The sequence below is a fragment of the Emydura macquarii genome, unplaced genomic scaffold (genome assembly GCF_026122565.2).
Source record: "Emydura macquarii macquarii isolate MOO-44397 ecotype Brisbane River unplaced genomic scaffold, CSIRO-AGI_Emac_v2 contig_3287, whole genome shotgun sequence".
Classification (NCBI taxonomy): Eukaryota; Metazoa; Chordata; order Testudines; family Chelidae; genus Emydura; species Emydura macquarii.
This window is the reverse complement of record NW_027133424.1, coordinates 1,785,388-1,807,933: the sequence shown is the minus strand read 5'-3', so window position 1 is coordinate 1,807,933 and position 22,546 is coordinate 1,785,388. Positions and strand designations below refer to the sequence as shown.

Here is a 22,546-nt window from a genome sequence, read left to right as displayed (position 1 = left end):
GTCTAACTTGTTTTCTTTTCTTGGAATCTCTGGATAATGGTATCACAAGGAACAAGGGTGAGTCGTGAGCAATTTAGAGGGGGGGGCGGATTAAAAAAAAAGTCTGTCCAACTCAAACACCTGAAAAGATAACTGGGAAAATATCTCTGTGGAAGTTCCAAATGCATGTAGCCCTACAACAAATCTATATTTCTTCTGTGGATGAGGAGAGCACTTCGCTATCCAGAACTGTCAACCTACCACCTATTAGCAGAAGTAATTCACTTACAGACATATACTGATAGGGAGTCTGAAATTTACCATTTAAACCCCTTTACAAATAAGCTGGACACTTCCCTTGCATCAGCACAGTCTTCAAACTGTAGACTGCTATATGGTATATTTCCTAGTACGTTACAAGCTGGAAAGCAAAGTATAGCTAGGAAATGTGTTATGCAAACTGTAATACAGACAAGATAGGACTTCAGTTATAAGCCCACTTTCCCACGCTCCTTACATTCTGAAAATTCACCTTCTTTTTTAGGCTAAAACTTTGCTTGCTTGATGAAATTTTTTGGAAGGTTTTTAAGCAAAATTTCCTTCAGCGGTCATTGAAGTAAATGAGAGTGTAAAATTACAGCATAAGAACTCTTTTTGGTCATCCAAAGGACCTTTAAAAAATTGCATCTAAACATCCTTATGATAGGCTTCTGGAGGGAGACGGAAGAATAAGAGTTTTCTACAAATTATTTAAAATCACCGCTGAGCATGCCGTAATGGCATACCTAGTCAACCCTCTCCCCTTTGACAATTCAGTGCAAACACCTTGGCTTGGCATGCTGGAATATTTTAACTGGAAACAGTAAATATCAAGGAAGCACAAGTGATATAATCTTTCCACAGTGCAAATCAAAGTGCTCAGCCTTGCAAGGTACTAAGAACCCTCAGTTCCTGTTGACTCTAATGGGAATCAGAGGGCTCAGTACTTCAATGCCTATTTGTTTATCTCTGTTGCTGTTGTTTCATCTATTACATTTTCACGTTGCCCTGTAATCTCAGCCATGCAGAAAACTGCCTTGAGCCAAAGAATGGCAGTAACACAGATGTGAATTTGCCCCTTCCTTCCCCCCCCTCCCCAATTCATTTTGGGAGGGTGTAAAGTTCGAAGCCTAGTTGGGACTGTTTCATTGTTCACAAGAGAAATTAATGTGCATCTCCCTCCCCTCCCCCCAACAAAACTTGTATGATTAAATGTAAAAACTCTAGAAGTGAAAGGCACTGTCCTCATAGTACAACATGGGCAACCTAGTGTTACATCATGTGTACCCACTCTGACATTCTTGTGTTTAAATATGTAACACAATACTCTGAATTCAGGGCTTTGTTTCCAGGGGGAGGAGGTTGCATTTAACTTACTTTGTCCCACATCTTATGTGAAATACATGCCATACCTAATTTTCACTTTTTACCTTCTTTAAATGTTACTGCCGGAATATTGATAACCTTCCTCTTTTCTACATTGCATCAAAGAAAAGGTGAACAAGCATCATTCAAAGCCGTCTGGCATGTGAAGTGTGGACCAGCTCGATAAGCCTCTGACCTTATCTAGGTTTGTCTTTGGTTAGCACGATTCATGGTAGCGTTTTCAGAGGATCTGACCCATCAAAGCGTAAAAAGGAGTGTGAACTTTTTAGGTAATACTAATGCCACACACAAAAACACCCTTAAAGAGTTTAATTTCTTGCTTTATTTCCACTTCATCAGCAATTGAAACCGGCTTTCATGAAGGAGGTGGACAGTCACTTTACAGAGTTTGTGAACAGTTTGATAGCAAAGTCTGTGCTTCTGGAATCCTCCACAGGATCGTCCACCTTCCCAGCTACGTGCTCAGAGAGAGACTTGCACAAAACCAAGTAAGCTGGTCCCTGGTTGAGCTTATGATGGGGTTAAGTTTCCTGCCCCCCCTTATAGTTTACAGTTTTAATTTTTAATATTCTTCTTCCTCTTTACAGGGGCTTGAGAGCACCTCCAGAACATGGAAAGGTCTTTACTGCTAGGAGGTCCCTCTTGGAGTGAGTATTTTTACTGGACTGATAACAACAAGCATACTGGCTAAGACTGCCTCACTTGGCCATCCTCAAGTATCTTTATTTTGAAACATCTGCTTTATTATAGTTGAGCCTTTTCTTTTTATGTCCGATTCCTGTTAAATATTTTTTCAGCCATATATTGTCACAAGTTGCAAATGTCCCTGGAGCTTTATCATTAAGAAAATGGGTATTTGTTGCATCTTGTATCTTTACAGAAAAGATAATGCTTCTCTGAAGCTACAAAGCAGTGTAGCTTGCTTGCCTGCCTTTCCCCAATGTAGAAGGTTCTGTAAACCTTTTCTCATATACCCTTGTCCATGTGTGCTAGAAAGGTGGTGATAGTGGGAGACACTAGGAATAGATGTAGCCCTGGCTGGACGGTTGCCACACCACTGACATTTGTTGGAACCCTAAATCTGGGTATGCCTTTTGTGAGAAACTATTTCTTGCATTAATTGCATCTAGTGGACCTCTCTCAGGTGTTGACTGCTGACAGTCTCCTTTTGGATTCTTATGCAAGTCATTTAATCTTGTGACTAATTCTCCCTGTGTAAAAATAAGGTTGAGAATTACCTAACCCTGCCTGCAAAGGACTTTGAGATCTTCAGATGGAAGTGCTATATGAGAACTAGGTGTCTTATTCACATTACCTAATTCTCACAACACCTCAGTAAGATAGTTACCTATCATTATTCTCTTACAGATGGAAAAAGTGAGATACGGAGCCAGTGACTTAGTCATGCAGCAAGTCAGAACTATAATCCAGATCTCTTGTCTCTCAGCTGTACTATACTTGTTGGGGCATGTTTCCTTCCAATGTGAAATATTTGGAAGATAAAAACTAGCGTAGGAACAATATGCTATTCATATGTGTGCTAATGATGTTGTTCATTTGGACCTCTTCCCCAGTGAGCTGTTTGAAGTGAACCATATCCGGACGATCTACCACATGTTCATTGCTCTCCTCATCCTCTTCATTCTCAGCACACTTGTAGTAGACTCTATTGATGAAGGAAGGTAAGAAAACATGTTGGAAGAGAAGCACTTACACATTGAAAACTGAAAATTAAAATTAAAGTTAAAAAATGGGGGAACTCATACTCAAGTATAATGCCTTTTGGACAGGTAAAATAGACCAAAAAGCTTTAAAATTGTGCTAGAATTTACACTCTAGACACAGGGCTGTCACAAATGGCATGAGGACATAGTGAGCAATTCTGTCATATCGCCCATAGGCTTTGGGCATATATATTCCAGAAATATAGCCAATGTAACTAGGCCAGAGGCATGCAGTTCATGAGAACTCAACACAGATAATGAAAAGAGTTGGAAGCTATCCTCTATGTTCTCAAAGCAACCAGAATTATGAACAAGTGGATGGTGGTTTTTTCTTTGTTTATGTCAAGTGAAGCAGGACAGGATTGATCATTTTGAAAAAGGTCAAATACTTTGGTAGTCTCCTATCCTGCATTAAAAATAGACTATACTGAACATGTTTCTTGCAGGACTGTACAGTAGCTAAATAGAAGTGAGCTGAGTTGTTCTAAAGAACTTAGAAGATAGTGGAACAGACTCAGCTACGACTGTACTTAGATTGCATATGGCTGGTACTGAACATGCTTGAAAAAGACAGTCTTCCTCTGACTTGTTGACTCTATTGCTTAAATTGTAGTTTAAGCTATCCCTGTAGAGTACAAGAGAAACTACATGTCCTATCAGTAAGATAAACAACTGTTTTAATTTTAATGTATCAGAACCAATTATGAGATGACTTGATATTACAGTGCTTTTTTGGTCTTTGATTGAGAGCTTGCACATACAGTTCTGGGTGAGCGTAAGCTGGCAGCAGTCTGGCTTTCCAAATGAAGCTTAGCATTGTTTCACAATTGTAAGTAATGTGGGCAGCAGGGGGAGAAATAGTTGGATCTACATTGGAGACTTGTCTTTCATACAGAGGAACAGATTGTCTGTAATATTTTGTCATAATAGTATCTGCAGGAATATCTTTCTTTCTTTTTTTTTTTTTTTTTTAAACTGTCTTCCCAAATAGATCTGATAGTGTCTCAGGTACAGTTTGTAATCCTAATATGAATCCAGATGAGAATGAATACATTTTAAGCTTTTTTTTGTGTGTTTGTGGTATGTTTACCTGAGGCCCTCCTGAACCAGGAGAGTTTTAAATCTATAGAGTGAAGGCCCTTCTCACGTAGAAGGGCTAGAAATCTAAAACTTATAAAGAAGACTAGATTTTGGAGGGGAAAACATGAAGAACCAATCACAATTTTTGCATGTGTAGATCTGGACTGATTCTTCATGATTCTAAATGTACCAAGTATGTTCTATAGCATACCGTATTTCCCCATGTATAAGACGCACCTTTTTTTGAAAAATGTGGGGTCTAAAAACTGTGTGCGTCTTATACAGTGGTACTTACCAGTGATGTACCGTAATACATTTATTTTCAAATTTTGGGCCCCAAAATTAAGGTGCGTCTTATACATGGGAGCATCTTATACATGGGGAAATACGGTATTTACCTGGGACTTAATTACACTTCCTTTTTTAAACAAAGTAGACTTCATGCGAGATTTTTTTTAAAGAGACCTAGGTGTCTAGTGGGATTTTCAAAGGCACCTGAGTATCCAGCTCCCATTAAAAGCAGCAGATATTAGGTGCATAGGTACTTTTAGAAATCACCAGTAGGTGCCTATCTGCATCTCTTGGTGCCTAAATACATTTAAAAATCTAGCCCTGAGATCTTGTGAAACATGCTAAAGTGACATATCTGGAGATTGAAATCCTGTTTTTCCACAGAATAAGTACAGTCATGGAGGTATCAATAGAAACTTTTCTCACTTCCCAGTAAATGTCTCCTTCCTGTTTTGGAGGGACCCTCGCTAGAAGTGAGAGAAGTTCCGTCTCCAGATCTCACCCTCGTCCTGATTCAACAAAGCATTTAAGTGCATGCTTTTACCCTTAAGTGCATACTTAAGCTCATCCCTATTCGGCAAAGTACTTAAGTATGCGTTACCTTTAAACATGCACTTAGGTCCCATTGAAACCTCTGTGACTTAAAGTTAAGCATGTGCTTGCATGTGTTGCTGAATCAGACCTTAATCTTTCAGCCTTAGAGTTGCCAACAACGAGTGTGGTTTGGTTTTGCACAATAGATACTTGTTCATTTAGGAACTGAACTGAGATCACCAACCAGCTGATGTCTGCTAATGTCGTTTGCTATGGTCACCACAGAACTGGGTTAGAAGCATTGTTAAAAAGAGAGAGTGAACACTGAATACCACTAATCTGGCTTTGTGTCATGTCTTTTCTTTTAGGCTGGTGCTTGAGTTTGATCTTTTGGTCTTCGCTTTTGGCAAGTTTCCTCTTGTCATTTCCATCTGGCTCTGCATGTTTCTGTCCACGTTCATTGTACCCTATGGCCTCTTCCTGCAGTGGGCCCAGGGCTACTGCTGTTCCTCCCACCGAAAAATTCGCTCCCTCTTTTTTGGGATGCTCTTCATGCTCTTCCAAACCATCGGGCTTGGGCTTGGGCCAACTTACGTTGCTGTGTCGTACGCTCTACCTCCAGCCTCTCGGTTCATTGTAATACTTGAACAGGTGGGTCCCTGCATGGTAACAGTAGATGGTTTTTCAGGCTACAGTGGAAAATTGTGTTGGGGAAAGAACTCCCCACCCCAAAGACATAGTAGTGCCTGTCTCTGCAAGTGAGGCAGTAGCAATGTATAACTAACAGACCTCAATGCTCTTGGCAACTATTTCTCTTTTTTTAAAATAACATTTTCTATGTTTTTTGTTTTATTCAGACTTTCAATAGTTGCACCCTTTGCTGATGGATCAAATTCAGCACCTGTTAATGATACAGATGCATCAGACTATTGCTTGTATGTTTTTAAGTATCAGCTGTTTATAGACAAGGTGTACATGTGGTGGCTAGAAGCGAGAGAGAAATGGAAACATTTGAAATATTCCCAATTCCCAAGTGGCTGCTTTTAGAACAAAAGTAAACATTTAAAGCCACTTGACCACTGTCAGTGATGTAAATTAATCTAGTTGTCACACAACAGTTAAGAAGGTGCAATAGCATAAACAGGGCAAAACAAATCTGTGTAATTTCTAAAGCTTTAATTTTGGGTTGTCTTGCAACCTCATGCTGATTTTACTTGCTGCTCTTTCAATGAAGAGTGCAAATGACACTGAATATTCAAAAATGGAAAGGAGAGGTTTTGGATGGTTTCCTTCTAAAATAGCCATTCACCTTCTTAGCATTTTTTACTTCTAATACTGTACTTTTAAATTCAAGCAGTTTTTTGTGACCTGTGCATATAAATATGAATACTACACACACCCTCTTGCAAGATCTGCGGTATATAAAATATATGGCAATATTGACCCAGACAGCAAACTGTTTAATGTAGCAAATGTTGCTTCTGTAGCCCAAGTGATGCATCACATTTGGCTCTATCAGAATCTTTCAGCTGTATCTCAAGTAGGAAGGTGGTAACTGTGCACATTTCCATTTTGAGGGAGCCAGTCTTTAGTAGATTAAATATAATTAGTGTTAGAACAGCTCCATCTTTTACAAAAGGGGTCAGATTTTTACCATAAACTCTCATAAATTCTCTGTCAAGCCAGCACTACAGAGTTAAAGATCCTTCTTGAACATATATATTAATTTGAATTTTCATCGTTTTACTATGATCCAGAAACAGCTCTTAATAGCTAAGTTTGACATTAGTTTGTTGTTCACGTTTTGTGTTCTGAATGTGTTCATGACAGTCCTGATGGTTGTAATTCTAGAAGCAGTTGTCACTGTGGGCATCTGTATTAAATCAAAACAAGAGTTGCCAGCACTCAGGGAGCAACTTCTTGCTTCAACTCCTAAGTGGTATTTTTGTTGATACTTTTAAAAAAAAAAAAAAAAAAAAAAAAAATGGAGCCACTTACTCAATGAATAATTCTAGATTAACAATAATCTCAACACTGAGAACAGGTGGAGTATTGGAATGATGAGATTCATTGCTTCAGTCTAGATCGTGTTTGGTTAACCCGGCTAATGTTTTATTGGTTTCTGTGTCATACAGCACTTGCACTGGACTGGGGCTTATTTTAATCTCCTCTTAAACTACAACAGTTTGAATTTTTTTTGGAGGTAAGGAGAGGTGGAGAGGAGGCAGGTACCATTACTGTCTGCATACTTGCTTCTCCTGCGACTCTTAGAGTGTTTAGTTGAGAGAGGATCCTATTGGTGGAATAGCTTATACTCCTTAAAAAGGGATAAGGCAAAAAGAGACTAATACGCTGAAAGTGTTATCCAGATGCATCATATCTCGCTGGAGTGGGGAGGCTGAGGAAGTTGAATTGTGGAAAATGGGATCTTGGACTCTCTTGTTTTACAGGTTCGTCTAAATATGAAGGCTTATTCATTCATTAGGGAGAATGTTCCTCAGGTCCTGACTTCAGCCAAGGAAAAGTCAAGTGAGTAACTTGCCCTGCTTCCACTTGACATTTGTGGATAGGTTGTTTTACTGTTTGCTCCCTGACTTCTCCTCTTCCTCTAGGGATGAAATTCACCAGTATGCATATAGTCAATCCAAGGCTTCTGTGCACCACATAAACTCTAAGGTGTAAGTGGGTCTTTAATGTGGCTGGAGAAGTGCATGGGCTCTGTGGTGACCCACTGCATAGAAGTGAATTTTCACCTAGGGCGACTGAGTTGGTACTAAGAAGTGGAATTAGAATTGGTTTTAGAGAGAGAATATGTTGGCCAAGACATCAGGGGTTTTTCAACTTGCTTTTAGTGCTGGGGTTGGGGGGGGCGGGGTGTCTCGTTACCACTGGGACATCCACAAGAAACGGTAGAGGGGACTGTGGTTCAATGCTTCAGTCCAAATGACAGCACCTCAAAGAGGGCAGCAGTCCCTCTAGAACTGCACAGCAGTGTTAGCATGGAATAAGAGCCTAGATGCTGGTGTGGGACTTGGTCTGCTGACATTCTGGCTCTGAGGTAAACGTGGTACCAATGATCATGACACAGTGGCCGTAACTGACTTAGAAATGCCACTGTGTGTAATGACTGCCAGTCTAACAAAGTTGTGCACTAAGTGGCTGCACTGGTTTCTCTGAACTTCATGTCACAACCAGAATTCCTGGTAATTACCAGTCTGTTTTCCCTCTGTTCTTTTTCTGGCAATCTGAGGATGCTGCCCCCTTTATTAAAGTCTTCAGGGTGATGGCTAGTGAGGAGGCCTTATATAGTGAGGAGGGTTATGTAGGCAGAAGGCTGGTGAAAGAAGCATATTGCCTTCAGTATGCTGAATGCTTCACTACCAAATGCTCTTTTCCTCTTTCAGGCACCATCCCAATTCCCCAAGTTACCCAGTATCTATACTTCCTCTTTGCTCCCACCCTCATCTACAGAGACAACTATCCAAGGTAATGTCAACAATACTGATACCTTTAAGTAATATTCTGAAACTCTTAACCAATGTTTAATGCCTCTGAAGTGGGAACTATCCCACTTTACTGAGGCACAGAGAGATTAAGTGAGTTTCTGCAGGTCATATACCAAGCTACTGGCAGGGCTGGAAATAGATCCCTAATGTCTTGACTCAGACCTGTCTCACCATTAGAACACCCCCTCTGCTAACCATTCTCTAGGTATGTAAGGAACTTTTCTGTAAAACTATCTAGAGTTAGATATAGAAATGAAACAACCAGATGCTGAATGTCTTTAGAAAGAAAGGTAACTGTGAAGACTTTTACCTTAGATTTTACTTAATTCTGAATGTCTGCCATAATGTAGAGTTGTTACACAGCTAGCTACAGGTACCTCTCAAATACACTTAGCCCAGGAGTTCTCAAACTTTCATAGTATGGACCATGTTTTAGTGGCACTGTCCAGAAATCCAATTCTTTCCATTCACAGTAGTCATGCAGACCACTACTTCCCTATGTGTTTGCATAATATGTCCATGGCAACTACAACAGTTTCTTACATGAGGAAGTAATATATTGCAGTTCAGTAGCTTGCAATAAGGAAGAGCCATGTGAGTGTTCTATGGACCATCAATATTCCACAGACTAAACCTCTGATTTAAACATAGGGTTCTGTGCTCAGGGGACAGGATGGTCACAGAATGTAGTTGTATTGGGTGAGATCCTTGGTGCCCAAAGGAGGAATTTTAGATGTAACATTGTGCTCTTTCTCTTTGTAGGAATCCCACAATAAGATGGGGTTATGTAGCTACTAAGTTTGCACAGGTGAGTCTAGTTTAGTGTTTGATCATGTAACGCATGTCCAGAGGATTTCCAGACTCTTAACGGGTGGAATTGCTGCTTCTTGCTTGAGGCTTTGGCTTACTATGAATTATTCAGCAATGAGTTTCAGTGGGAAAATACAGAATCCCTGCTAGTGATGGAAGAAGACAAGAAAACTTTGTTCCCCACTGTTAGGTTAATATTTGCACCCCAACATACATGTTATTTTGTCAGATACTAGTCTAACTCCTTTTTAAGAAAAAAATATTTGTACTAGTTGCTTCCTTCAGTAAGTTGACTCCATATTTTTACCCACCCTCTGATGAAATTGTCTAAATTTCAATTAGGGACTGACTTTTCCTTAGCTTTAATTCATGGCCCTTGGCTTTTATATTGATGCAGATGCAATAGAAACAACAGTATGCATTTTATCAATACACTGTAAACTGGAGATGAGCCAACTACCTTGCAAAACAAAGAACTGACCAGAACCTATGCCTTAGTTTCAAACCACACCCTCTTAGGAAAAGGTTGTTTACCACTTTAGTGCTCCAGACAGAAACACAAGTGCATGTATATCTCATGAGATCTCCAGCCCTATTTTGAAGACTTTGAGGTCTTGATAGTTCAACCCAAGCTTTTGGGTACTTAACTGAACATTAAACTTTTTTGTTACTTGTTTTATCACTTTAGTGGCAATACCTTGTCAAAATAGATAACTGTGTTTAGTCAGTTGAATTGAGATTGGTGCAGAAGACGCTGTAACACTTCTGTAATCTCACCTCCCTTCTCCTCTAAACCTAGGAGCAGTGATCAAGATTTTTGTGAGCTTGGGAAGACAGTGTGTGTTTGTTTGCAGGGGCAGTAACAAGAAACTTCTTTCTTTGCCCCGTGTGCTTTCATGAGCACAGTCCTTTTATCGTTTCTTGCTGTAATCCAAAGAAACTTGAGGGTCAAGTTTTATTGAACCCTCAGTGTGTTGAAGACCTGGAGTTCTGCCACTTCACAGGGAATCCTTCTTTGCATCTAAATTGCACTAACAAAGGTATAAGATGTAGGCCCAGCTCCCTCTTGACTACACTGTTCTTGCTGTGGAAGGAAAGGGGTAGCAAAACATCTATCTAGTTACGGCAAGGTATGCACATTTATAATGGGGCTTAGGTGATCTGAAAAGCAGGTCATGAAGAGTGTCGGGTGTTCCTCCATTCAAATTACTGTATTGATGGAAATTCCCTGTTTTAAAACTTTGAATAGGAAGTTGCCTGATGAACCGAACACATTCTTGAATGGCCTGGCCAGTAGTAAATTTTTTCAGATGGAAAAGTGAAGATTATATAGAACTTAAGCTCTTATTGCAGTATATAATGTGTGCTCAGATCCGTCTCAATGTCTTAGATCCAAATTGTGAGATTCTTCACTTGTATTTTGGGCATCAGCATAAAATTAATATAATGCTAAAAGACAATGATGAAGCTGAATAGAACTGCTCACAACTGCCACATCAGTAGGTGGACTTGGAGAAATTTATAAAGCTGCTCTGATAGAAAAGGGACAATGCACTGATGTTCTCACACCAACTATCTGGGAACAATGCTCCACTATGCATTTAAAACAAAGAAATTAGAATGTTGCGGGTGTTTCATGAAACGTACTTGAATATTCCCTCTAATCCAAAAGGTGTTTGAGTTAGGGGTGGTGTCCTTGCGTCTCTTTCTTCTGAAGAGAGTTGCCATGTTACAGATGTTACTTGTGCATTAATTTTTCTTATGGAGGGGTGTGACTGCTTTTGTGTTCCAGGTGATTGGTTCGCTTTTTTATGCCTATTACATCTTTGTACGACTTTGCATCCCTCCATTTCGGAACATAAGTCAGGAACCTTTCAATCTGCGAGGGCTGGTCCTCTGCATTTTCAATTCCATTCTGCCAGGTGAGACCCAAATGGCTGTGTGACATTACAACATTCCTTCACTTCCCACCAGGGCTAAAGCTTGTAAAAGAAGGGTTTAAAGGAGTTGCCAAACTCCTGCCCACAGGATTTGTTAGATGAGTGGCTTTTCATAGAACTGGTCACTATACTAGACATGGCTGACCTGCAGTACACCTATCCTTTGATAACCGGAGGATAATTTACTGTTCTGTTCTTCAGTAAGACGGGATCTTCTCCATGAAGTTTCATCAATGAGATGATATAGCTGAGGGAATGAAGAGATTCAGACAATATTTCCAAATTTTGATTCTGGCTCCTTTGACAACAGTCTCTGTGAACTGTAGAGCAGCCTTTGTATGCACAATGTGGTGTGGTGAGATTACACATAATAAGGATAATTATAGATTGATGAATACAAAATCTGATTCCTCCTGTTAAACCTGTATGCAGCAGACAGTTTGATGGTTCTGTTTTTGTATCCCTGATCACAGATGAGTATGCTAACAGATGTCATGAAGTGAGTCTGATTTTTTTTTTTAATTTTGTTTTGTTCTGTATCCCCAGGTGTTCTGATTCTTTTCTTGATCTTTTTTGCATTCCTTCACTGCTGGCTTAATGCATTTGCTGAGATGCTGCGCTTTGCAGACAGAATGTTCTACAAGGTAACAAACAGTCCCCACAGATCAGTGAATTGTCTTTCTTCTGCAATGTCTGTAGATGTTGCTGCTGTTCTCTACAGATGCTGTCTTTGTTAATCAACCCAAAATGAAATACTAATTTTATGAAGTTCCTAGAATAGCTTTTTAGATTAAGTAGGGGCAGGAGAAGAAAAGAACTTCAAAAAGCTCTGTCACATGAGGCATCCTGGCAGCAGAAATGCTATTGATGTTCACCGTAGGGGAAGTTCCTTCTCCAAAGTCCCTCTAGAATAGGTCAGGGTTGAGGCATCCCAGGGGCATTGTGGAGGAAGCTTGACCTGCCAATGCCTGTATTATTTGTTCTGTGTCTGAACAGGACTTCAGTCACCAGAGCTGTTAAATCTTTGCATTAGCACTACAATCACTTAAATTGTTCCTTCCATTTGCCCACTTTAGTTCCAGAGAACTTAGTTATTAGTGTAAACTCATACCCCTGAAAGATTAAGATGCTAGAAATGCCATAACCTGAGAAATCTTGCAATGCAACTTGTTAAATTAACGGGGATAGATTGTGTGGCTAGAACAAGTCTGCTCAAACATTTGCAAACTTCGTTTTCAAAAAAAAAAAAAAAAGTTCATGGAAGACCTGTCACTAACTCAAATATGTGCTCTCTTCTCCCCTTTAACTGTGTTTCAGGATTGGTGGAATTCCACATCGTATGCAAACTATTACCGAACTTGGAATGTAGTAGTACATGACTGGCTGTATTACTATGCTTACAGGGACTTCCTGTGGGTGAGTAGGAAGCAGACTTGGTCTTTGTTCTTTACCTCTCTTTGAAATACTAAGGCATCTTTTTCTAAAAGAGTAAGAGGATGGGTGTAAGAGGGGAGTTAACACCATTCCTTGTGAGAAAATATGAAGTATTAGTTTGCATTGCCAGAGTCCTCATTGGCTTTGGAAGGGCACTTACGTGGGGAAGCTCTCTGCAATAGCTTTTATCCACCAAGATTATATCTGCAATTATGCAGAAATCACTGAAGAGGATGACAAAGGAGGAAAACATGGTGAAATGTGAATTAATGTAGTTGTGTAGCAATGGAATCCATGTTACAACTCCGTAAATTGCTTTGAATAAATGAATGTCCATTTAAAGCTACTCCATATTTCTATACCAATTTTAGAGATGCCAATGTCTTGTCCTTTTTGCACCTCTGCAGGACTTGCTTTTTTGATTGACCCTTTTTGTAAGTCACCAGATCAGCAAGTCACCAGTTTGTCAGTCGCTGAAAGGGAGATCACAAAGCCTTTCTTGCAGGATGGGAGGGGGAATGTTTAAAGTGACTCAGGTTAAAAGTTTAACTATAGGCAGACTAGTAACTTGATGCTGAAACACTGCTTCATGATTCTTTCAGTGATGTGAATGACCAAATTCACTGTCCTGGTATGGGCAGCCACTTATGCATATGAACTGTTCCATTGAGTTCACTGGTCTATTCACATTCATAAAGTGCAGGACTGAGGCCTAGTCTGTCATAGATTATTTTAATAGGTGAGCTTTGGGACGCCTTTATATTTCACGTGCATTCTCAAGAAATGAAAAATGAAAAGCAGAGTAGAAATCCCCCGAAGAATAGACACTTTCCTTAATCTAAGGAATCTGTAATGTGTAGGACATTTTAAATATAGAGCTCTTCATGCATAGCAGGGGCAGACCCTAACTGGTCCATTTAAAGTGACTTTATATGTATTAACCTCCAGTGTAAAATACAATAAAGTGTACAACAAAACAGCTGACTTATCAGTTCTGTATTTGATATCCTTTTTCTCCTCCTCTTCCTGTCACCAGTTCTTTGGTAAGAAGTTCAAAGCTGCTGCTATGCTGTCTGTCTTTGCTGTCTCAGCTGCCGTACATGAGTATATCCTGGGAGTCTGCTTTGGTTATTTCTATCCAGTACTCTTCTGCCTCTTCATGTGCTTTGGAAGTAAGTCACCAGGGAAGCATTTGGTAAAAAATACAGCTGTGATAAAGCCCAGAGACTATAATGGGGATCAGGTTCCGTTAGGCTAATTGCTCTTCAAATACTCCCAGAAATGTTTCCTGTATAAGAGTTTGCAGCTGGAGATCCCAATCCTTGTGTCCAAGGAGTCCCATTAAAGAGTTACTTATATGTTTGCAGGATTGGGGTCTAAAGAGGTAAGGAATATAAGGGTGAGGGAAGAGCAAGACAACTAACCATTTACATATTCCTATGCATATAATATAAGACATGGCAGTGAGTGGGATAAGGGGGTGGGGCTGAGCGGGGATGGAGTGTGGGTAAGGCCGCCAATGGAAGAGACGGGATGGGGAGCTAGCCTCCCCAAGGGGAAGTTTCACCTGCTGCTCATGGTCTCTATTCTGTCCACCCTGGCCCTTTTAAATTGCCAGGCCTCTGGGCTGTTGACCACTTTGCTCCCCCATCAGCAGGCCTGCCAGTCCCTGAAAGATGAGTTACCACAGTTTTGCCTAGTAGCCAATATTTGTATTTTTGAAGTCATAGCATGAGGCAGTAGTTGCTCAGTTTTTATCATGCTACAGTGACTGATCTGTATAAGGGTATACTTCCAGCATTGAATTTAAGGCTGGTATCATCCCTTTCCCTTGCCTCTTTTTGTGGGAGTATGAGGGCAAACTTACTTACTTTGTGGATGATATTTGTTACGGGGCAGGCACAGTGGAGATGGCTACTGTGCACAGCTTCTTCTCCCCCACCTCCGCCAGTGCTCTTCACTCTTATGCTCTAGCACACCCACCACTCCAGTCCTAAGCTGAGACTGCTAGATGGACCAGGTTGTTGGCCAATTGCATGGTAGTCTTGTAGGGAACAAACCTGCCACTATGATACTCCTCACTTGTGACTGAAAGTAATGAGCATGCTTTCTGTGCTGCATGGACTTTTCCCATAATGGGCCATCAATAAAGTGGAGGCTGGGAAAGCAGACCGATAATAAAACTCATTTAATAGAAACTAAAGGAGAATTAGAGACTGATTAGCTTTTGATTTGTGTTAAACCCTGAGGTTGTAAGTGTCCTGTATAGTGCACCTTGATGGCTTTCTGTTTCCTCTTTCAGTGGTTTTCAACTTCATTCTTAATGACCGTCGGAAAGGGCATATTTGGAATGTGATCATGTGGACATCTCTCTTTCTGGGCCAGGGTCTCATCATTTGCCTTTACAGTCAGGAGTGGTACGCACATCAGTATTGCCCCTTGAAAAATGTGAGTGCTTTGATTCTCGAATAACTGAGTGTACAGATAGTCAGAAGGGACAAGCATGTGGTGGGTAAAGAGCAAAAGATAAATGCGAGTCAGCCTTATGGGGAGAAGGATGAGAAATTGTAATATGGTAGAGGAGAGTGGGAATGGACTGATACAGCATGATCTGGACAATGGGGGCTGATGTTTTAAAGAAGCTGGTTTCCATTTCACTTACTGTTTTTAAACTTATGACATGAACCCAATAACAAAAACTCCAAAGTAGTACAAAATTTGAGACACAACTCTTATGTTATTACTGACCTCTGAAACCTATTTTGGAGAAGGGCTGACAGTGCCAACGGAAATTAGAGAAAGTAGGGAAGCTCTCTGGCTAACAAAAATCTCAAGGATCTAGTATTTCACTGCTCATCGTTCACCACCCCTCCATCCACGTTTTCTTTTTACTTTGTAGGGTCACTTCTGTAAAGAAACCTAAACAGGGCATTTTATTTCACCTTGAGTGTCAATTTTCAAGAAGTGGGCTTATGTCCTCTAAACTCAGAGCATTTTACTCCATGCAGGCAATATGTACCAGAATTACAATGTTGGGGAGTCAGCATGCCCAGCCTCCACGATGAGGAGAAACAGTTCTAGGGTTTTTAGCATGGTTGAGTCTGTAAGGAATTTCCTCTTGCCTCCAGCAGTGGCAATTGTAAAGTAGGAAAAATAGGAGTGTGATTCTAAAATCAAACATAAACAACTTCACTCCTAAACACACACCCTTCAGTGTCTGAGTAGTCTTAATAGCTCATCCTGTCCTGCACAGTATTTTGAAAAGGCATGCAAGCCTATTCAGTAAGGTTTTACCAAAAGCCCGTTCCAGGTGGGCTCAGAATTCAAAGTCTGGTCTCCCTTATTACAAATGTGTCATCTCCGCAGTTTATGTATTCATTCCCAGAACTGACTTTTGGCATAAAATAATCAGCTGCTATCATAGATCTGTCTTCGCTGAAGACAGATAAATAGATTTTGTGATGGCAATAGATCAGATGCTTATTTATGTTTACCTGGAAAAAATGTCTGGCTCCATCCTGTTGTCAGACTCAGTTAGCAGCCTCCGTGACTACCAGACTTGAGCATGTGTGGTGTTGCTGGAACCTTTTCCTTTAAAGGGAGTGTGAAACGAAGGTGTTACTTGACTTCAGTAGACTGAACAATAATGTCTACCACTACAAGTCCATGACTAACATGCTGCCTTTCTTCTGTTGTGTCTTCTAGCCTACATTCCTGGACTACATGAAACCACGCTCCTGGGGTTGTCATATTCAGATTTAAAACTATTAAACTCAGCTTTCATCTTACCTCCCATATCTGAAGATCAGCATGTGCTCCTCCAAGGACAGGGATCAATGACATAATTCACTTTAAATCTTTTTTTAAGGCAAATTGTGCCTCCTGATCATTGGAGATAAACTGTTTTTGTAACTTGACTGAGGCAGCCCAATTGAAGTGGACTGCAGCAGGCTTCCAGGTGGCTCTCATTGCACACAGTTCCACTCAGTTATTTCCATGCCAGTCATGAAACACTGAGATGATGTCCATTGGAATTTTGCTCATTCCAGCGGTGCATATTTTACTGCTCTTCATCCACACAGTAGATGGTCTGGTCAGACTAGGTATAGCTCAGCAGTGGTCTCTGTCAATCTGTTTCTTAGACATTCCTTCAAAGTTGTCTCCTTCAGTAATTGGAGACACCTACAGAATTTGTATGTTCTTTGGAAATGTCCTTGTTACTATGGCAGTGTTATGTGACAGAGTAACAAAATATCTTTGCATCATAACCAAAGTATTGGTGGATGGCTTTCTATGTCCTCTATCTGGAATGACTTTCCACAGACCGTACAGAGGGATTAAAAATGGGCTGGGGAAAGAGGGAAAAGTTAATTTTTAATGCTGAAGACTTTCTTTTTGTGGTTGCAATGAATGATCAGTTGCTACTGGCTGTATGAAGTAGGGCACTGAATGCATACATTCTTAAAAAAAAAAAAAAACCTTTATTACACTAAAAAAGCTTAAGATGGATATTTGAATCACAAGATCCTGATCTCTTTAGTTGTTAGGATTCCAACTACAGCTCTTATGCCCCTAGGCTTTTTCTGTTGTGCTGTGAAGTTCAAGTGACTATGAGCAGTAGTTTACCTTTTCCTGCAACTTCCCTCGCTGAAGCTCCTGGATGAATCAATTATCTTCGGGAATACAAAACTGCCAAATTAAAGTGAAATCTTGTTACTGTGCACATGCATTTACAACTCTGCATATGTTAGTATGCATTGAGTATTATGGAGCAGTATGATAACATCTCATTGATTTCAATGGGACTTAATGTATTCTCATTCAAATGGCTCCACTGTATACAATGCCCATTAATCTTGCCATATATTGACAAGATGCTCCATAATGGCTTCCTGACACAGAAGTAGTTGGAAATAAGGGGATGAGTCAGTCTCTCCGCCCCCTAAATCACCACGCTATGCATCAAAAATATGTGAAGTCAGGAAAAGTTCATGCTCTGATGCTTTAGGAGGGAGAGGGTCAGTTCTGCACTTCAGGTTATAAACTAGTTCAGAAATTAACCATGTTTAGCTAAACGGCATTTATTCATTTAAGTGATGCACATCAGGGACACAATTGAATTGTATCCTACTGTGATTACAACTCCTATTGCAAGAAGTAGTTGAATGATAGAGAATAATTTGGTTTTCATTAAGTACTGTAATTTCACAATAATTACTGAAATGTGCTTTTAATGGCATTTTTCTGAGTGGCACATTGATCCTGTTGACCTCCAAGCCAGAGTTTCCAGGCTTTGATTGATACCAGTGCTGACAATGGGACTCTGTTCAAGTGTGCTGGGAAGGCTATCAATACTCTCTGTCCTTGGGCTTCTAATTTTCTAACCTGAGGTGAAACATAATTTCATCAGAGCCAACTTTTTTTTAGAAAAAGTATTTTTTTTCTTAGTTTTCAGGTCCTGTCTAATAGGTAGGACTCCTGGGTCTTATTAAAAGGACAGTCAGGTCAAATGTGTGACCAATTCAGATTTTGAATGTATAAGGTGGGTTTTTTTTAATTTAACAAAAGCTTGTACTAAACATAAAACTTTAATGGTTTTCATTATTTAAAAAAAAAAAAATCAGTAGAAAGAGTTTAACAAATGCGTGCACCCAAACATAGGTGCTAGCATATAAGAGGCTGGAGGTGAAATTCACTAAAACTTTACTCTGTTTATTGGTTCCTCTAGTTGAGCTTGAACAGTTATAAAGAAAAGTAAATTAGACTTGATTTAAAAAAAAAAAAAAAAAATGCTGGTAAAATAAGAATTTTAAGAGATTATTTTTAATCTGATAGTGTCCTTTTTAAAAATAGCTTTGTGATCAGATGGTAGTACTTCTCTTTCGTCTAAGATGAATTAAAGACCGTACACTCTGATCATAGTTCTTAAAATGCAATGTACTGTTTATGTGTGGAAATCCTTTTACTCCCCTTGGGGTATGATGGATTACAGGCTTGGGTTTCTTGAAGTCTGTATTTGATTCTTGCCACTGTCACAGTATTCGCAAAAGAAGGAAGAATTGTACTTTGAGTCTTCTCTGCTTACTAGTGGGACTCTACATATAACTCTATGGTGCCATTTAACCTATAATGTAGAATCTTGAGCTTTACTATGTCAACAACCTCAACATGTGGAGCCAAAGGATTAAAAGTATTGCAAGCAGAAGCCAATCATTCTCCCAGCATGTTCAATAGCTGTAACTGTCCTTAGTTTTTCTTGACACATTCAGTTCTTAGCTTTGTGGTTCAAGGCATCTGAAACGATGCCTTCAGAAAGCATTAACAATACAACTGTCAATTTTTGCTATTTTTCGTTGACTTATTTTGTGAGGTTTGATATCAGCTTGAAATTAAGTGTTCATGATTGCATTGGGGAAATACTTGAGGCCTTAGACTTTCTAGCAAAATTATTGCACATTGGTGGGCTAAATGAGAATTGAAGATACCTTACTCATCTGAAGGGATTTTTTTGAGGGGGGGGAGAAAGCGGTAGGCTATAGAATCCCAGAGCTAGCAGTGTGGTGGTCTGGCCAGAGATTTGGCCACTTAAGGCTAACAGCCTATTTTTTTAATTCTTATGGAATACATATATACAGTGTTGTTCTTAGTGGAAGTTAACCTCACTTCTTTACAATCTCTTAACCATCCATGAAATGGGACACTTCCAGTTTGGAATGCCTGTCAATACAACTGAGCTCACTTCCCAGTATCATCACAGAAATCAGTATTAATGTGGTGAGATTTCTGTCCTCTGTTTCTTGCATATATGAAATATGTAATGGTTCACAAGGGTATTGCATATTTGTTCTTGTAAAAGGACTGTAGATCCATACAGAACCTTCATCCCTAATGTGTCCTTTCTGCTGCTTTTCAAAAAAACCAAGTTATCTAGCTTTCAGTGTGAATATGACTTTAGAACTGAAACAAATCCTGTCTCTGAGCTCTCAAAATTGTACACTGTTTAATAAGGATTATACAAAATAGGCCTACTTGTTTTAGTTGATGTGATTAAATCAATGATTTGAGGCAGAATGGCTGGGATTGGAAGAAGCTGTATTAACCTATTAATGGAAAGTAGATAATTTGGCTTGAATCTCTGAATGCAAATGAGGTGCAAGGAGGAAATGGTTTAAATGTGCTCTCAGAGACCATGCATCTGTTAAGATGTCTCAGCAGGGTACCTGCAAGTCTTTTGAAGCAGTGTCTACCCAATGCACTGTGGTCTTTGCTGTTAAGAGTAGTCTATAACCCTACAGGTCTCCTTCCTGGAGCAGACAGGTTCTAATCTCTATAGTCTCTCTGCTTTAGTTTGAAAGGGGTGGGCGGCAGAAAGACAAATACCCATGAGTAGAGGAAACTAAACTGCACTCTTTCTGGGAGTGGTGTGAACAACCTGTGGTTACTAAAGCTGGAATAGCTGCCAGGAGATGCCCGGTGTGGGGGGATGTGATTGTTACTGTCTGCAATGTATCAACCTGTAAGATGTTGTCATGCAGAAATGCTGTTTATATAATCTACTGTATTACAGCAGTTGAAATATATTTTGCTATCTAAGAAAGATGTGTAGGTCTGTTCTCTGTAATGTCCCCCCTAGGGCCTGTTACGGTGGCGCACATGGCCAAGCGGCCCCCTATCTTGCTTGGGCAGAGGGAGAGTGAAAAGTGGTGTTCTGGATTCTGGAGCAGCAGGAGCGAGGCTTTCCCCCTTCAATCCATGCATCATGCTTCTGCTACAGCCGGTCTCTGGGCACTAGGCAGCCACGGGGGTGACCTCTGCCTGCTCAACAAGCACCCTGCTAACCTATTGCAGGGAGTGCTGGTGTGTTGGCTCTAGAGCACCCTGGGAGCTGTTGCAAAAAAGCCTTCTGGAGGGATAGGGGAGGAGGGGACTGATTGAAGAATTCTTCTTTAAGGAATAATCTCCAATGGTGTCTAGATATCTCAGATAGGGCATTAAATAACTCTCAGTTCTAAACTTGCTCTTTTGCTCCTAAACAATGACAGGTAGGGGGCTGTTCACCCTCAGCCCCTCTGCAAGCATCAACTCAGTTAATGTGGTTCCCTGCCCTATGACTCATTTAGATGCCAACAGAAAAAGGTGCACCTGGGCCCCTGCATATCTGAATCTAGTGGATTTGTGCTGTAGATGCATTTGACCCTAGCAGTCTGTGATGATCCCTGTTCTTTAGGAGCCTTGTCAGGTTTCCTATGCCAGCAGCAGGAGTCAAGATCTTCTAAGGCAAGCAAGCTAGGAGGGGGTGTTGTATTGTATGCTGGGGCCTGCAGCGTGCCTACGAATGGGCTACCTCGTGCCTGGCTACAGCTGAACTCTCCCCCTCAACATGCTCTGCTGGGACCAAATGCTGGACAGGTGCTTATGACAGCCAAGTTTGCATTCACCCCTCCCCCCCACGGGGCCCCAGCCGCCTCCATCCCCTGCGGGCTGTAGTCGCGCCGGTGCAGGTGGGAAGGGAGGGGTCGCTCGCGCTCTATTTTTAACAGGAGCAAGAATAAAACGCGCCGTGGAGGAGGGAGGAGCTAGAACTAGAGGCCCACTTCCTGGGTGCAGCGCAGCGCAGCCAGCCGCAGTAGGGAGGGGTCAGAGGGAATGGGAGGGCACGCGCGCGCCCCCGCAGGGCCTTGGGAGGGCGGGTGTTGCTGCTGAGGTGACTGAACAGCTGCCTGATTTCCCCCCCGTCACTGTCAGGCCGGCAGGTCGTACTGAGAAGCCGGCGGGCTGGGCGTCTGGCAGCAGGAGCAGGGCGGGAACCGGGAAGGAGGTTCCGGCGGAGGCGCTGCCAGGGCAGCTGTGCCAGAGACGCCCTGCGTTGCCATAGCAACAAGCCAAACGGGACAGGACGTGTCGAGGCAAGTGAGCGCAGGTAAACGGTCAGTGTTGTCCCGCGCCGTCCCCTCGGCGGGGGGCAGAGCGGCGGGTCACACACCCCCCCCCCGGGGCGGGAGGGGAGAAGAGGAGCCTGTTGGGGGGAGGGGGAGATCTGCGTCCCCTCAGCCCGCTCCGTCTTGCGGGGGCCAGGTCGCTGCCTCCCGCCACGCACGTGCCGAGCTTTCAGCGGTGGAGGGGGGCGGGGCAGTGAGTGAAGAAACCTGTGAGCCCGTTCCCGGCCCTGCCCCTGGGGCCGGGGCGTGGGTGGCCGACTCCGAGGCGTGGGTGGAGGCTGCCCCCTGCTGGCTGGCTGGCTGACAGCAACCCGCATCACTCGGGCCCGGCCCCGGGCACTGCGCTCGCCTGTACCCAACCGCCAGCCCTCTGCTGCCCCGGAGGAGAAACTACCGGACCCCCTCAGGCTGGATCCCGGGGTGGTGCCGGGACATTGGAGAGGGAAGGAGGAGCCTTCCACAGCGTGCGGTCTTCCGGGCCACGGGCATGCCAGGTGTTCTGCTGGGGGCAGGGAAAGGGGACTGCTGCGCCAGGTAGGGATGAAGGCTACTTCGATCCACACCAGATTATCAATTAAGGCTACGGCTACACTGATGGCGGCAAAGTCAGATAGATTTATCTGGATCGACTGAGCGGTCAGTGGTTCTCCACTGAGTCGATCCAGAAATTGACGTACTAAGACCACCTTCTCAAGTGGTGTAGTGCTGCGTCGATGGGAACGTGGTTCCCGTCGGTGCAGTGCAGTGAAGACAGTGCGTTGAAGAGGAGCAGAGAAGTCGATGGGAGTTACACAAGTTTTTTGTGTAGCTTGCGTAAGTCCCGTCGACTGCCGCCGAATCTTGGAGGTAAGTGTAGATAAGGCGCGTCTTCTCCCCAAGCTGTC

The 22,546-nt window shown here is 41.9% G+C and overlaps 1 protein-coding gene across 3 annotated transcripts in view; it reads left to right on the top strand.

The window, feature by feature from the left end:
• Nucleotides 1-20,740, top strand: part of SOAT1 (sterol O-acyltransferase 1) — a 42,967-nt gene extending 22,227 nt beyond the window's left edge. For all 3 annotated transcript variants that reach the window (XM_067532402.1, XM_067532401.1, XM_067532400.1), the window contains exons 4-16: nucleotides 1,744-1,892; nucleotides 1,992-2,051; nucleotides 2,979-3,086; nucleotides 5,402-5,684; nucleotides 7,484-7,562; nucleotides 8,438-8,519; nucleotides 9,302-9,347; nucleotides 11,142-11,271; nucleotides 11,836-11,933; nucleotides 12,607-12,705; nucleotides 13,760-13,895; nucleotides 15,026-15,171; nucleotides 16,429-20,740. In XM_067532402.1, coding sequence (XP_067388503.1) covers nucleotides 1,744-1,892; nucleotides 1,992-2,051; nucleotides 2,979-3,086; nucleotides 5,402-5,684; nucleotides 7,484-7,562; nucleotides 8,438-8,519; nucleotides 9,302-9,347; nucleotides 11,142-11,271; nucleotides 11,836-11,933; nucleotides 12,607-12,705; nucleotides 13,760-13,895; nucleotides 15,026-15,171; nucleotides 16,429-16,485 — 1,473 coding nt within the window. In that variant the 3' untranslated portion in view covers nucleotides 16,486-20,740. The remainder of the gene's footprint in view (nucleotides 1-1,743; nucleotides 1,893-1,991; nucleotides 2,052-2,978; nucleotides 3,087-5,401; nucleotides 5,685-7,483; nucleotides 7,563-8,437; nucleotides 8,520-9,301; nucleotides 9,348-11,141; nucleotides 11,272-11,835; nucleotides 11,934-12,606; nucleotides 12,706-13,759; nucleotides 13,896-15,025; nucleotides 15,172-16,428) is intronic.
• Nucleotides 20,741-22,546: the final 1,806 nt, after the last annotated feature.